Below are 17,030 nucleotides of genomic sequence, written 5' to 3'. Positions count from 1 at the left end.
CACTGGGTTCAAGCTACACCGGCCTGTCGCCAAACCCTTACCCCATGGTCAGATCTTCTGTTCCCCCGGGCAGGGGTGTCCCTTGAACAGATATCCAGGCATGCTGTAGTTTACACAGATGCCTCCACCACCGGGGGCCACATACAACGGGCATGCAGTCTCATGGTTTGGACGGGCCTGCAGCTGCATTGGCACATCAATTGCCTAGAGTTGTTAGCAGTACGCCTTGCATCCCCTGACGGTTTGGAGCCACTCAGATAGACCTGTTTGCTTTTCCAGAGACCTTTCACAGTCAGCACAGATGCACTGACACACAGCTGGCCGCAGGGCCTACACAAATATGCGTCTCCCCCACTGAGCCTTCTCGCACAGACATTGTGCAAAGTCTGGGAGGAGGAGGAGCACCTCTTGCTAGTGGCGCCGTATAGGCCCACTCGGACCTTGTTCCCCGAACTAGTGCTCCTCGCGACAGGCCCTCCTTGGCCGATTCCTCTGAGGAAGGATCTACTGACTCAGAGACGGAGCACTATTTGGCACCAACATCCAGACCTTTGGAAATTCCATGTCTAATCCCTAGTTGGTTCTAGATGATCTACCCCAGGAGGTAAAAAACACCATCACTTCGGCAAGAGCACCGTCTACATAACAGGCTTTACACCTTGAAATGGAACCTGTTCATTGAGTGGTGTTCTTCTAGCAGTGAAGACCCCTAAAGAGAAGACCAATTGAAGTTGTGCTTTCCTTTCTGCAGCAAGGGCTGGAGCGAAGGCTGTCTCCCTCCACCCTCAAAATCCCGGTTTCCACTATTGCTGCGTACCATGACCCCGTGAATGGTAAGTCTTTAGGAAAGCATGACCTCGTCATCAGGTTACTTAGAGGGGCCAGGAAGTTAAATACCTAACATGTTTGCTAGGTTCTAGAGCCTTTGTATAGAGCCGTTATCCTCCTGTGTTCTCACCTCAAACATGTAGTGGCACCGAAAGGCCCCAGTTAGTGTTGGCTTGCCTAAACTGCTCCAGATTGTCTGTACTGTAGACCCTATTGAGATCCTCCATCACCCGGAGCAGCTGGACGCGGCAGAACGTCCGGTGCCAGGCCTTCATTATGAATCTGTGAGAACCATGGAAGGCTGGGTTCCATATTGAGATCTAAACGGTACTCGTATGTATATAGTCCACGGTATAGCCTTAGAGCCCGTTTTTCCCCCCGGCGGTTTCCAAAGAGGGTTTTAATCACCTCAGATTTCTCCATATACACCTAAACGGATGCTATATGTGTATTTGCTTCCAAAAACTCCTTTGAGAAAGTGTGGGCTTCCGCAGTATCCCTGTTCCAAGCAGAACGGATAAATTTTTCCAGTGTTATCCAATCTCACCCAGTGAGGTAGTGCTTTGACAATGGTGAGTGGAACTATTTGTTCTGAGCCCCGGCTTACACCTGAAAGGGGCACAGGCCGCTCGCACAGGCCACTGGAAGGGGCAGCACCCACGGCGCTTTGGTAGGGATCCATCGAGAGTGACCGACTGAAAGGGAACGTCTCGGTCCCATTGCCACAGTTGTTGTACCACCGCTGAGCCACCGGGTCTCCAGCTCGGCTCCAAAGTGAAAAGCTGGTATGCATTGCACCTGCTGCCTTCTTATACTCACGCTGTGATCAGCAGCAGCTGGATGCAATAATTGCATGCGAATGTGCATTGGCTCGTTTAGTTTACAATTTAAGCAGATTGGTTTATCGAAGCGATATCCAAATTAGTTGGTCACCGACATGACATCTCCGTAGATAGATAGATAGATAGATAGATAGATAGATAGATAGATAGATAGATAGATAGATAGATAGATAGATAGATAGATAGATAGATAGATAGATAGATAGATAGATAGATAGATAGATAGATAGATTTAACCCATGTTCTTTTGACAGAGAAAAACAAAAATGTATTGTCCAAATTCATGAGAATTCTTATTTTTTTTAAATCCCATTTTTTATTCTTTGACAATATTCCCTTCAATGAATCTTCCTGGTGCTGGTTTATGTCAGTCTATGACATCCATGAGATCCTTCCACAGGGCAAAGGTGCAAAATCAGCTCCGGTGCAGTCAGATCGTTAACTTACTTGCTAATCGAGGTTGACAAGCCAACAAACACCTGTCAAAGCTTTACATCAGAACAAATAGGGCACATTCCAGAGGTCAGAGGTCAGAGGTCAGTACACTAAGACAGGGAGAGTTGTAAGAGACAGAAAAGGAGGAAGAAGATGAGAGCAATACTCACTCGACGTATTTGGCCCACTGCGCTGGTTCAGACATGGCCATGAAGCAGCAGTTGGTCAAAATAGTGCACATAATGAAAAGACTGAATAATGTAGCACTGGTTAAGGACAACGTTTTTTTTTCTATAAAAAATAATTAAATCTCTTTAATATAATTTTTTTTCCCCCCACAAGCTTATAATGGGATCACATGGAGAGTAAATGAAGACTTTTGCTTCTCAGATGTTTCTCCTGAATAAATGATTTCTTAATAATTAATAATGTCTCAAAAAAAATAATAATGTCTCAAAAAATTGAAACATTTCTCATCAAACAATCACAGCTGCTCCACATTCATTTCATAGTTCTTATTGTCTGACTAATAATTAACTTGAAAAATGTTTCTGTTTTGGAAGAAACTATCTTCGATGTTATGTACTTATTATAGTTATAGTTAAAAAAATATTTTTATATGTTTTAATCATGATAATTAACAATATTATTATGATTATTATTAAAAATAAACAAATATTTATTTGGAATATTTACAAGTAATATTTAGAAATTGACTGTATTATTTAGAATTATATTTTTATTCATATTTTGAATTTGTTTTTATTTTAAATTGATTTTCTATTTAGTTTTCATTAAAAAAATTTGTTAAAGTTTTATGAATTCTTGTGTTTTTTTTATTATTTTCCTTTTTTTATGTTTCTGTATCTCTCTCTATATATATACATTTTATATTTAATAAAATAAAAAAATAACTGTAATTTTGCTGTATTTAATTTTTTTTATATTTTATGTATTTTTCAAATATATGTAATTAAATAAAACAATGTTACTTTATATATATATATATATATATATATATATATATATATATATTTACATCTATTTACTATTTACATCATTAAATTAAAGTTTACGGAAACCTCGTTTTCCCTCCTCTGCGGCTGTCAGTCATTCTCCATTCAGTATTCAAACAGCGCGTGCGCGCCTCGTCCGGTTACAGCAGGATGCACGGTAAAACTCTCTCCAATATGATATATTCACATTATAATGCTTGATCTGTAGATAAAAAGGCTGTGGATTTGCATAAAATGACTTTATTTTGTGAATTTGTATTTTATGTTTGTTGCTTTTTTTAAACGACTCGCTTGTGCCTGTTAGATCACACACATCACAAGGACTATGAATCAGCATCAAACGCACAATAACTGGAATTTAAAACTGTGAAGAAACAAATGATCAATAAACTGTTGGACAGATATACACTAGGATTTGTGCGCTCGACATTTCTTCGCTTTGTGCCGTGAACTTTTAAATGTTTTAAAAGCCATGCACTTTTAAAAACGCTTTGTGAGCTGTTTTGGAGCGTTTCATATTATCACGGTTTTGCGCACTGAAAAGATTTTTAAAAACGTAAATATTTATGGCCTGCACAATACATTTAAAATAAGCATAATTTAATTGTATATTATTTCTGTGTAGTGTAAGCATTATAAATATATACACTTCTGAATTCTTGACATTCATATATAAATATAAAATTGTGAAATGTATGATTGCCTGATTGAATTTTATAAGTGTACGAATAGTAATTTGTTTTTATTAACATGTTTAGATTGTTTCAAGAATTTTTTCAAGAATTACTTTTTGCTACTGATACACTCACTAAGTTTAATAAAAATACATAATACATTTATTTAGGTGTTAACTGTAATCTTACACTGCAAAGTTATAACTTACAAAGGATTAAATTCATCACAATTATGAAAGTATCTGGATATTGCCGCGGGGCGAGGGCTTCACCATTTTTAATGTGACCCTCTGGTTAAACCCCTAGTAAAATTTGTCTAGAGCCGCCACTGCTCTCCATCATATGCTTATGCATCATATACATCATGATGATGGATGTTTTCATGACAGGGCTTGATTACAGGTTTTTAATGCAGGGGTGTGAAGGACTAAAAGCTCGTATCAGTAAATGACAGACGCTTTTTCTTCCACATGACGCTGAAAATTACAGTTCAGTGATCAAATCGTGGGACTGGAAATACAGTGTTTTTAATGAGCAACTCCTACCATGTTTTATTTTGGTCTTCGTATACTTTAAGCGTCCGTGTATGAATGTAATTCACACTAATTATGCCCACAGCGCTTTATAGCACCTCGCCGTTAAATGAACTTTTCCCTGTGAACGGCCTTTGGATGCTTTCTCTTTTTATTTCTGATGCTGATGGATTGATAGGCAGAGCGTCTCAGTTTCATCTTGTGGACAATTTCCACTCAATGGCTTTTAAATGGACAGTAATGAGTGCAATTATGGTTAAAAGGTTAAAGATTCGTTCTTTAGTCCTATAAATTTATTATTCCCTTTTCCAGAGCGAGTCGTGATGGTGAACAAAGACGTCCTGAACGGAAAAAGAACATCAGAAAAGCTACAGGAGAATATAGCCCAGATCTGACATGGGAATGATATGTTTGGGAATTGTATGATAAATACTAAATATCCAATAGAATCGGACATTTCCAGTTAAGTGGATAATTATTGGAAATTATATACAGCATTTACAAGTTGTAGTTAAATTTGCAATTATGGTCTGGATCATTTTATGTGCATTAATTTAATAAAACTTTTTTTTTTAAATCTATAATTTCTGTTTTAATCTACATTAAATCTGTTATTTTATACATATTTTAATCTGTTTATTTATTTACCATATATATATATATATATATATATATATATATATATATATATGCTATTTTATTATTTACAAAATTATTATTATTTGATTTTGTTTTGTGTTTATGTATTTATTTTTCTTACTATATACATAGTAAAATAAATAATAAAATAAATAAATCATACAGTTCATACATGCAATCTCTTTCTACTGTTAATTTAATTATTTAAAAAATTATAAATAAATATTAAAAATAAAAATATAATAATTTAAAAAGATATATACTTAAATACAAAATATTATAAAATTAAAAATATATTTTTAAAAATATTATATATATATATATTTCTTTGCATTTCTAGCAAAGAAAGACATTTCTTTGCTCGTTTTGTTTGGTTTCTATTTCCATATTGCTGTGCTGGGTAGCTCCGCCCACAGTGAAATCTCATTGGTTCAAAATCCTGATGCTGTATATTCAACATGATCTGATTGGCTGAGGCTGGCACTTTCAGAGTGAACAGACACATTTCTTGTCACTGGAAACTTTCCATCTTCCGAACGCACTGTTTTTGACAATCAAAGGCCTGCGATATACAACAACAGCTCTGGGAAAATCCTCCGGAGTCTCCATGTCATCCGGGGACGTGTTTATGGCTGCTTCTTTCTCTGATAGGCAGCTTTTGATCGCCGCCTGATTCTCAGACTTTAGTAATGAGCTCAATCACTTGAGCCGTCGCATGAATGTGCTCTTGTGCTGCTGCTTAATCAAACATGTTTCCTGGCTCGACTCTCCCGGGAAATCTGCATTTATCACGGATGTGTGTCGTCTGTGTCGCATGCATCGCACAAACACATATGAGTCGTCACTTCTGCTAGCATCTGTGTCAGACTTCAAAGTGAGGGCCACAAGAGAGCAGGGAAGTTTAGGGAAAAATAATAATAATAATAGGAAAATAAAATTAAACTAATTAAATAACTATTTAAATTAAATGAATAATAAAATAGAAATAAATACATAATGAAAATGGATAAAAATAGAATAAAGTCAGTAAATAATAACAAGTTATTGAAATAAAACATTGATTTAAAATGAATGAATAAATAAGTAAATAAACATATAAATGGATTAATATAAATAAATATAATAAAAATAAAAATAAATAAATGGCTGATAAAAATTGATTTCAAATAAATAAGTTAATATAAATAAATAGCAATTGGAATAAAATAAATAATAAAAAAGAATAAAATCAAATAATTATAAGAATAAAAAGCAATGAGCAATAAAAAGAGGTTAATTAAATAAAAACAATACAAATAAATCATATAAATTAGAAAAAAAATAATAATTCAAATTCTGTAAATGTAAAATGTAAATGTAATTTAAAATAAATAAAAAAGAGAAATAATACAAATGAAAATAAATAGATTGCTATAAACCAATAAAAGTAAAAGAATGATTAAGATAAAATTAAATAATACAAACCTTTAAAATAAATATATAATATAATAATAATAATAATAATAAATATAATAAATATATAATGATTAGATCATATTTTTTATGCCTAAAATAATTAGGATATTAAGTAAAAATCATGTTCCACGACGATATTTAGTAAATTTTCTACCATGAATATATCAAAACTTAATTTTTAATTAGTAATATGCATTGCTAAGAATTCTTTTGATTATTTTCTCCATATTTTGATTTTTTTTTGCTCCCTCAGATTCCAGATTTTCAAATAGTTGTATCTCAGACAAATATTGTCCTCCGAACAAACCACAGATCAATGGAAAACTTATTTATTCAGCTTCCATATGATGCTCAAATCTCAATTTTGTAAAATTGACCCTTATGACTGGTTTTGTAGCCATGGGTCACATGTATATTTTAGGATGGGGGTCCCTCAAGCAGGCCTGTGTTAGACGGTACGTCAGCTTTATATCAGACGAGGCTCCACTTCCGCAGATATCAGGCGTCTGGGTGTGAGGTGAAGCGGAGGCGCAGTCGAGCAGAGAAACACCTCCAGCGCTACCCTCTTCACCTGCTTATCAGCCGCACAAGAGCTCCATCTCTCTGAACACCGCATGATATTTTTAGCAGGAGGATAAAAGCACAGCCATCTGAACTTGGCTTTGTTGGAGCAGAGCTTCACTCGTGGCATAGCAGCTGATCGCTATTCTACTGTACAGCTGTCAACGTGCAACTTTGTTCCAGATGTTTCTCTCACAAAAGTCGACACAAAAGCGTCGATAGTTGGTATACAGTAACACTGTGTCTTAGAGGTGATGTAATAATACAGTGAGGGTAGTTTTGTTGCTCAGTTCTAATTCTGCTGCACTGCACTGAGAAGCCCCGCCCACCGTGGAATCTGATTGGTTGGATACTATACATCAAATGTATTCTGATTGGCTGGGATTGTGTCACATTGCACAGAAGTCTGGAACAGTGTTACTTTAGTATCATTCAGGTTAAAAATATATATACTTATGATTAGTTTTTATTTTTCGATTTTCAGTTTTCATTTCAATTTTAGCCAAAGTTTTAGTAATTTTTTTTTTTATATATATATATATGAATTTCTCTCGTTCTCGCTTTTGTTAAACAAGTTAAACTTCATTTAACTAAGTTAAATTAAAAACATTTTTTTTTTATTTTAACATTTTAAAGAATATATAAGTTATATTACATTAATATTAAGTTTCTTTATGTTTCAGTTAAAGGTTTTTTTATTTTTTGGTTGATTTTAATGTTTGTAGTTTTATTTTCAGTCAAATGGCTGAAATAGCAAAACAGCAAAAAGACTTTTATAAAATAAAATAAAATAAAATAAAATAATGAAAATTTAAGTCTTTTAAAACATTGTATTTCAGCTGATTTTGTTATTATTATTATTATTATTTTATTATTTTTTATTTTATTTTAGGATTTAGTTTTAGTCAACTTGACCCTGGAAACCTACAAAGCCTGTTTAGAATGTGGTAAATATTCATATATATATATATATATATATATATATATATATATATATATATTAGTGCTGTCAATCGATTAAAAACTTTAACTAGATTAATCACACATTTTTTCTGTGATTAATCGCAATTAATCGCAATAAAAAAAGAAATGTTTTTGTACGTTTTTAATATATTTTTAATGTAATAATTTCACAGTTAAATTTAAATACTTGTTTAAATGACATCTTTTTATGAATGAAGGCCAGTGTTACTGATATTAATACAGCTACTGATTTTTTTTACATTTATTATTAGGCTTCAAAAATATAACAGTTTTTAATTTAAGTAAACTTAAAACAATGCTAACATAAACCCATAATAAATGTCATGTTTACTCCTGCCCTTCCTGTCTTAACAGTTAGGAAATTTACAGAAATTTAATAAAGTTATCAAAGTTATATGCAGTCTGCACTGCATAAACTATAAATTAAATAGTTAATCCTTATTAAAGCTACAAAAGTTATTTAGTCAAGAGCAGCGAGTCATTTTCTCTGTTCCCTTTGTTCTTTAACTTTACTGACAGGAAGCTTTATTGGCTGCTGTCCCTTTAAGAGCAGACAGACACGCGGATCTCACCGTTTATATACTGTCTATGGATCTCGCCTCAATCTCTCACAACTCTTTTTGTTCATTTTAGACTTTATATAAATCATTTAAGATTGCTCTTATGAGGATAATCGACAAAACTGGCACTTTGGGATGTTTATTGTTAGTTCAAGCGCTTAAGAGAACTGGATTCTGGCGCCCTGTCTATGCATTGTGTGTGTGTGTGTGTATGTGTGTGTGTGTGTACGTGTGTGTGTGTGTGTGTATGTGTTACATAAGGGCATTCACAGACAGCGCATTCTCTTTTGTCTTGCCGCGCTTGAAATGTTTAAAAGCATTTAAATGAATAAGAGCGTGATCATATAATGTAAAGCTAGCCAACGGATGGCAGAAAATACGGATGCTGCGTTAATTGCGTTAAATATTTTGACACGTTAAACCAGACAAAAATTAATCGCATGCGTTAACGCGTTAACGTTGACAGCACTAATATATAAATATATATATATATAAATTTTGTTGTTTGCGTTTTGTTTTTTTGGTGAAAATCTGGAGAGAAATCTCTAGCTTTGATTGTAGACTTTCTCAATTTGCTCTCCATGTTCTCTCATTGCTGAGACCAGTGAGATAATTTGTGTTCTACAGAGCCACTTATTTCATGCATTATTTTTTCTTGCTGAATGTTTTGGCTCTTGCCTTCAAAAAAGCCTCAGAAATCCTGTCATATTCATATATAAACGCTCATTCACAATCAGAACTCAGCTTGTCACCGTCAGCTGCAGCAGAAAGGATATGAGTGTACTAAAATCCTTATTGATGCTCTTCTAACGGGATGAAAAGGGCTAAAAATATAGAGTGCAGATGTGGCACTAAACCGGAAGATGGCCTTCCCTTTGTTCAGTACTATAAAAGTCTGTCGAGAAAGAAGAGAAAGGTTCGTTAACACAACAAACTCACCAGTGACATTTAATATCAAACACTACCGCGAGAATCTGAAACACGAGCAGGAGGAACTTCTGTAAATGGCTTACTGAACCATATGCACAAGATATAAAATATGAAAGTAAGTTACTTACAGCTCTGTAAAGTCTTTCATGATCATCAAAGACTGCATTTATTTGATCAAAATCAGTGTAAAAATAGATAGATGGATAAATAAAAATAAATAAATAAATAAATGGGCTAAATAAATAAATACTTTTTTTTATTAAAATCATAAAGGACAAATTATTAAATTCTGATCTAATAAAATTTGAATAAAACAGATAAATAATAATAATTAGATTTGAAATAAATTAATAGATTAACAAAGAAAGAAAGAAAGGAAATTTTATATAAAGTTTAGAATTTTATAATTTATTTGGTGATTTTATCCTCATTTTTAATATTGATTTAATATATGTTTCAAATAAATAAATAACAATTAGAATAAAATAATGCAATAAATAATACAATTTAAAATAGCAAATAATAAAACAATAAACAATTAAATGTTAGATTTTAAGTAAATAAACTGGTTAATATAAATAAATAAATAAATAAATAAAAAGTTAGAATTTAACTAAATGAATAATCATTTAAAATCATATCATCACAATCTAAAAATAATAATCATAAAAATAATATGAAATATCTTCTATTTTAATATATTTTAAAATTGCCTGTATTGGTCTTCAATGTCACATGATCCTTCAGAAATCATTCTGATACATTTGCTACATCTGATACATCTGATACATTTAATTCTAATGGAATGTTCACTAACAACACTTGTTTGGAATCTAAATCTTCTGTTACATTATCAGTGTAACACCTTCAATACTGAATAAAACTTGACTGAACTTTCTTTGGTGATAAGAGCATACAAATAATAGTATAATGATACAGCGGGAAGCGATGTTTGGAGTGCAAACAACAGGCAAATACATGACTCTGGGCTCTCGGGAGACTCCCGTCTGTCGCCACGCTCGACTCTAGCGGGACAAACACACCTCACGGTTGCCCAGGATTCGCAGAGCTCGATTTACACCAGCTCCCCGTCACATAAATAATAGCAGAAGAACTGCAGGCGGACAGCATCGGGGTCAGCGTGTTTTACAGCTCTAGCCGTGCTCCTGGCCTTTGTAACCTCTTCAAATAGCTGGCTTTCTCCGCCCTTGTGTTCTCTATTCTTACGTAACATCTTTGCCTGTGTTTGTTTCCACTTTCCTCACATTTCCTCTGGGATATCATCTGCCAACTGCAGGTCCACACGAGCGGATCTGAAGAGGGCAGAGGGAAATCCAAGCCAAGCCAAGCGCTGAGAAGTAAATACATGTACAACACATCCACCACCAGTACTCCAGTCAGAAATGAAACGTCTGTCATCATCTGTGCTCAAAACACAAAGCGAGTTATCCAGTAGATTTGCCAAGCTTCGAATGAGATTTGAGGCCTAAGGTTAAAAGCGAGGTTTGAAGAGAACGAGCTCAAAGCTATCATATGAATTCAGCAGAGTTGTAATATATTGCACTAGTGGTTTAAAAGACAATTATTGCGATCATTTTTTCTTGATTAAAATCATAAAGAACAAATTATTAAATTCCGATCTTATAAAATTTGAATAAAACAGATAATGATAATTCGATTAGAAATAAATTAATAGATTAACAAAGAAAGAAAGCAAGGAAAGAAAGAAAATTCTATATAAAAATAAAATAGAAAAATAAAAAATGTGTTTTTTAATTTTTATTTGGTGATTTTATTCTCATTTTTAATATTTATTTAATATATGTTTCAAATAAATAAATAAATAACAATTAGAATAAAATAATGCAATAAATAATACAATTTAGAATAACAAATAATAAAACAACTTTACAACAATGTATAATAAAATATTCGATTTTTAAAAGTATACATTTTAAAAAGAATAAAGTATTAATTATAAATTATGAAATATTATTATAATTTAAAATAGCTGTTTTCTATCTAAATATCTGTTCAAATGTAATTTATTCCTGTGACCAAATCTACATTTTCAGCATCATTACGCCAGTCTTAAATGTTACATGATCCTTCATTCTGATGCATTTGAAAAGCTTTTATTTGAAACTGAAATGTTGAAACTTTTGTTATATTATAAATGTCGCTTCTGATCAATTGAAATTTTATTTTGTTTCATGCTTGATCGTTTTTTACAATATTAACAATATTATTGAACTGAACTGAATCAACATGAACTGAACTGCTCTGAATGGCACTATTGTTGTCTTTAGCTGAACCTGACACTAATTTCCAAATGAATCAACTTTGAAGCCTTGAACTGAGTTGAATCATCACTTAACTTAATGATGTAGAGATGCGGTTCAGCTGAAATTTAATTTGTTTCATAATTGGTGAATTGTACAACGTTAACACTGTTATTTTTAAGTTTGTTGCTGTGATATGAAGCACCGAACTGGCAGAAATTTTAAATAAATAAATCTAATAATAAGAAGGAAAAATGACTTAATAAAACAAATAAAATCAATTTGTAATAAAATTTAGTCTTTTGTATTACTATTAATTATTTTCTGTATTTATTTATTTTTTTCTTTATTCTTTAATTTTTTAGTAATTTTATATAAATTGTTGTGTTAATTTTATATCAAAACCCCTTTATGATTTGTAACATCAAACATTCTCAGAAAGAAAAAAAAGTACAAAAGCTGTCCTTTGCTAAATCTATTATGCACCATTTAGGCACAAATATGTACTTTTAAGGTACTTTAGAGCTAAACAAGTTACAAAAGTGTACCTTTTGAGAAAATACCACCCCAGTGACAGCTTTTGTACCTTTTTTCCTGAGTACACTACTAGTGAATGCCAGCAGTTTTATTCTGATGAACAACACGATACGCTAAAGTCAAACCACTAATGTTATGATCCCAGATTTGTTTACAGTTATGAACATTATTAAATTACTGACGCCTGCGATTTCATTGATAGAAGTGTTTATTGTCTGGATGTGGCTGCTATGTAAGGATGCTAAACTAATCCAGTCCGCACAGGGTTTAAGACATAGTATTTCATTTTCTGAAAATGAGTGTCAGCATGCAAAAGATCAAAGGACGAGGCCAAACTTTTGGTCCTTTTATAGCTGGAGTCCTGTTAAGTGTCAATTCATCTTTCTTAGCATTAGCCACCGGCTTAGAAAAGCCTAAACAGGGCACACTGCCTCACTGAAAATGGCATTTAAAGAGTTTCGAGTCTAAACTTTTCGCTGAAATCCATAGAAATGGAGATTTGTGTGCTTGTGAAAGCAAACGCAGCAGCGGTGGCATTAACAGCGGCTCACTGACTCACGCTATTCATCTGTCTGTATTCCTGCAGCTCGACACATCCGCTGCCCTTTACTGATGCTCATTGTTTGCTTCTGGTTTTTTGCTCCTATTTAAACCCTTCTGACCAAGGTAAGAGAACTGGGATGTTTCTGTTATCGCAAACGTCTGTGATTATGCAGGTAAAAATGTACAGATAAACCACTGAAAAACACATAAATATGTTTCTAAAAGTCTCATTTTTGCCTAAAGCAGCATCGTTTGCAATCGCAAATGCATCGTGGCAAGCCCAGCGACCAAATTAATTGAAGATGCATCCAAAATATTTTCAGTCAATAGTAAAAAAAAAAAAACATTAAGTTGAAAATTTTATATTGTACCTAATATGCTTGTTCTGTGCATATTAATGCTTATTAGAGCATTGCATTGTTTACTTTAAATCAGGCTTCTGGTGAATTTAACATGAGAAACACTTACTGTATGTAATGACTTAATTGTGGTTAAAATACCGAATAACGAATTTTACAACTATCCAACCTTAACCAGATACATACATTAAACTCACGTAAATCAATGCATATTATATAGCAAATAAGGGCTACGTGATTATTTATACTGTCATAAAGTATAACTGTATTATCGCACAGCATTATATATAAAGATAGATATATAGTATATGCAATTTATTTCATTCAAATGTGTATACAAGATGTAGCAAATCTTAACTGCTTGATTGTTTATTTTGTCGCAAAAATATTATTACTTTTCATCACAAAAAGTAGCTATATTATTGAACAACTCTATATTATTTAAATCTGGATATCTTATGTAAAGCATTATATACTATATAGCACATATTGAAGATATTAGGATATTATAAACATTAACATCATGATTTTCTGTGAAGCTTGATTAAAGGCAGTTTGGTGGATCTCTATCTTTATCTCAGCAGTAATCCATAAACATGTTCAAACTATATGATCACTCACTCTCTTGTTCTGGAAGTAAAACGGATCGATGTCCTCCAGAGGGACGCCCACCAGTCCAGGAGGAATGTCTCCAAAGATTCGCGGGAGCTGCTTCCCGGCCTCGAGATCGGCACGGGACTTGAGCGGCTCCACGTCGCCCAGGTCCTCCTGGTACTGCTTGGCATTGCGGGCCTCCTCCTCGGTGATCCGCTGCTCGATTCCAGCCAGGGACTCACGAGTGAACCGGTGTAGACTGTCAGGACCCGGTGGAAACAGTATGGCTGCCATCTTCTCATCCTGAGCCTCCTGTCTAAGTGGTTACTTCACAGCTGGTGAGGAGAGAGGAACGTATTGTATTATTGCATTCAGATTGTGTTCTCAAATTCATTGAAGTATCAGCTTTATCTGTTTCTACCTTTTCTCCCATCATCTATGTTGCAGTATTTGCTAATGGTGACTTTTCAAAAATGGGGGAAAAAACACTTTTCGTGTTTTTTTCAAAGTTTGCATGGCTGTAACTCAAGAAGTATTAAAGATATCCTAATATCCATTTAGATGTTGGTTTTTAACAAACTTTTCTTTTAGCATTCTCATTTTTAAGGCCCTATATAAGTCAAGTTCAGAGACATTGGGATCTCAATGTGGCACTAAGAGAAAATTTGATATTTTTGCCTTAGATTTGGAGCTAAATTACTGAGGGGTCATAGTTTGAAATGACTTTAAAACTATGGCAGCATAATAATTTTATTTATACACAGAGATTGGAAGGTGTATTAGTTAAATCTCTTTATTTTAGCAATATTTGTTGCAGTATTTGCTAATGGTGACAGTTCAAAAATGGGGGGGAAAACACTTTTCGTGTTTTTTTTTCAAAGTTTGCATGGCTGTAACTCAAGAAGTATTAAAGATATCCTAATATCCATTTAGATGTTGGTTTTTAACAAACTTTTCTTTTAGCATCCTCATTTTTAAGGCCCTATATAAGTCAAGTTCAGAGACACTGGGATCTCAATGTGGCACTAAGAGAAAATAAGAAATTTTTGCCTTAGATTTGGAGCTAAATTACTTGGGAGGGTGGGTGACTTTAAAACTATGGCAGCATAATAATTGTATTTATACACAGAGATTGGAAGGTGTATTAGTTATATCTCTTTATTTTAGCAATATTTGTTGCAGTATTTGCTAATGGTGACAGTTCAAAAATGGGGGAAAAAACACTTTTCGTGTTTTTTTCAAAGTTTGCATGGCTGTAACTCAAGAAGTATTAAAGATATCCTAATATCCATTTAGATGTTGGTTTTTAACAAACTTTTCTTTTAGCATCCTCATTTTTAAGGCCCTATATAAGTCAAGTTCAGAGACACTGGGATCTCAATGTGGCACTAAGAGAAAATAAGAAATTTTTGCCTTAGATTTGGAGCTAAATTACTTGGGAGGGTGGGTGACTTTAAAACTATGGCAGCATAATAATTGTATTTATACACAGAGATTGGAAGGTGTATTAGTTATATCTCTTTATTTTAGCAATATTTGTTGCAGTATTTTTTGCTAATGGTGACAGTTCAAAAATGGGGGAAAAAAATACTTTTCAAGTTTTTTTCCAAAGTTTGCATGGCTGTAACTCAAGAATTATTTTAGATATGCTAACATCCTTTTACAAGTTGGTTCTTAATATTTTTTTCTTTTAGCATTCTCATTTTTCAAGGCCCTATATGATTCAACTCCAGAGATATTGGCGTCTTAATATGGCTCCAAGAGTGAATTTCTGAAGACTGTAGACTGGAGTGATAGCTGCCAAATATACAGCTTTTCATCACAGAAATAAATTACATTTTTAAATATATTAAAATAGAAAACAGTTATGTTAAATGATAATAATATATGGGTTTATTTTATATATAGGTTTATTTATTGTAATATATGGGAAGTTATATGAGTTTATTTCTCAGGAAACAACACGAGACATCACACAAAACTTCTTAAGAAAACAATTAAGAAATTAATTAAAAGCAACTTGTGCAAAAGTGCAATTTTTGTAGAAGGTTATCCTAACTTTATAAGGTTGTTTTACAATGATTTTCAAGCAAACAATAATTGTAAACAGTTTCAGAACAATTCTAAGGAGAAGAGAAAAAAACTAATATTCTTAAAAAAAAAAAGAATTTTGAATTCTAAAATACAGTATTCTTAACTTCGTTCTTAAGTTAGAAAATAATGATAAAAGAAGTAGGAATTAACTAAAAGAATTCAGATAAACAATTTTATTTTTAAGAAAGTTAATCCTGTGAATCCTTTAGCAAAAGACCAGTTGCTCTCGAATGTTGCCTGTGAGAAACAATAGAGTTGTTTAGCAAAGCTCCATGAACTTCAGTGCTCTTAATTATTTTCACGAAGCCACCAGAACCATGTGCTGTGTTTGATCCGTATGTTTTGATCCACGTGTCTCTCATTCAGACTCATTACAGCAGCTGGTCTCTAGTGCCATCGTTTCGCTCATTTGGACGCGAACAAACAGGACACTCCCTCTGATGACACGCGTGTAACTGATGCTGCTGCCTGTCTGTAAATAAAAAGATACTATTATCCACATCAGAGCGAAACAGTGCTCGCAGATCGGACCATCTGTTCCTCTGTTCCATTGAATGACTGGACGAGAGATCATTTCTCATCTGCACAATGAGAACATCTGCACTGAACCTCTGAAATCCCAGCCATCGCTGAACTCAAACAAGTGGCTCCTTCAAACCTCAACCAGATGTTTCATCTAAACATTCAGCTCTCGTAGATATTAGAGTTCGAGAGATGATGATTATGGGCCATTCGATGGTAGAAATGTCTCCTACATTTTGTCTACTAGAGTATTATAGTATCTGCTTGGTTAGCAGTCCCACTATGTATTTATTAGTAGTTTTTAGTAATAGTTTGAATTAAACTATATCTTTAGATAAGTTTAATTTTCAGAAATTTTGTCAAACGTTTTTGTTTTATCATTTTATATATATTTTTTGATATTAATATTTAGGTTGAAATTATTTTTTATATTTTGCTATTTAATTGTTTAGTAAGTATTTTTTGTATTTTAACTTTAATTTATATTTCAGCCGAGACAATTTTTTTTTTTTTCATCCAGTGCTACCATTTTATTTGATTTTATTTGATTTTACTTATTATTTTTTATACTTGTTAGTAACATTAGTTCCAGTTCTAATGGTTAATAACATTAGATAACCACATTTACTAAAGCATATTTAT

At 33.1% G+C, this 17,030-nt stretch overlaps 1 protein-coding gene across 1 annotated transcript in view; it reads right to left on the bottom strand.

Annotated features, from left to right (window-relative positions):
* The window catches only part of scn5lab (sodium channel, voltage gated, type V-like, alpha b), a 143,337-nt gene that overhangs the window by 101,584 nt on the left and 24,723 nt on the right, over nucleotides 1-17,030 (bottom strand). Inside the window, exons 2-4 of the mRNA XM_059525275.1 lie at nucleotides 13,800-14,107; nucleotides 9,304-9,422; nucleotides 2,276-2,365 (exon numbers count right to left, since the gene is read on the bottom strand). Coding sequence (XP_059381258.1) covers nucleotides 2,276-2,365; nucleotides 9,304-9,422; nucleotides 13,800-14,066 — 476 coding nt within the window. The 5' untranslated portion in view covers nucleotides 14,067-14,107. The remainder of the gene's footprint in view (nucleotides 1-2,275; nucleotides 2,366-9,303; nucleotides 9,423-13,799; nucleotides 14,108-17,030) is intronic.

The sequence above is a fragment of the Carassius carassius genome, chromosome 35, assembly GCF_963082965.1.
Source record: "Carassius carassius chromosome 35, fCarCar2.1, whole genome shotgun sequence".
NCBI classification, from domain to species: domain Eukaryota; kingdom Metazoa; phylum Chordata; class Actinopteri; order Cypriniformes; family Cyprinidae; genus Carassius; species Carassius carassius.
The sequence above is the reverse complement of the archived record's forward strand: the minus strand, read 5'-3'. Positions and strand labels throughout refer to the sequence as shown.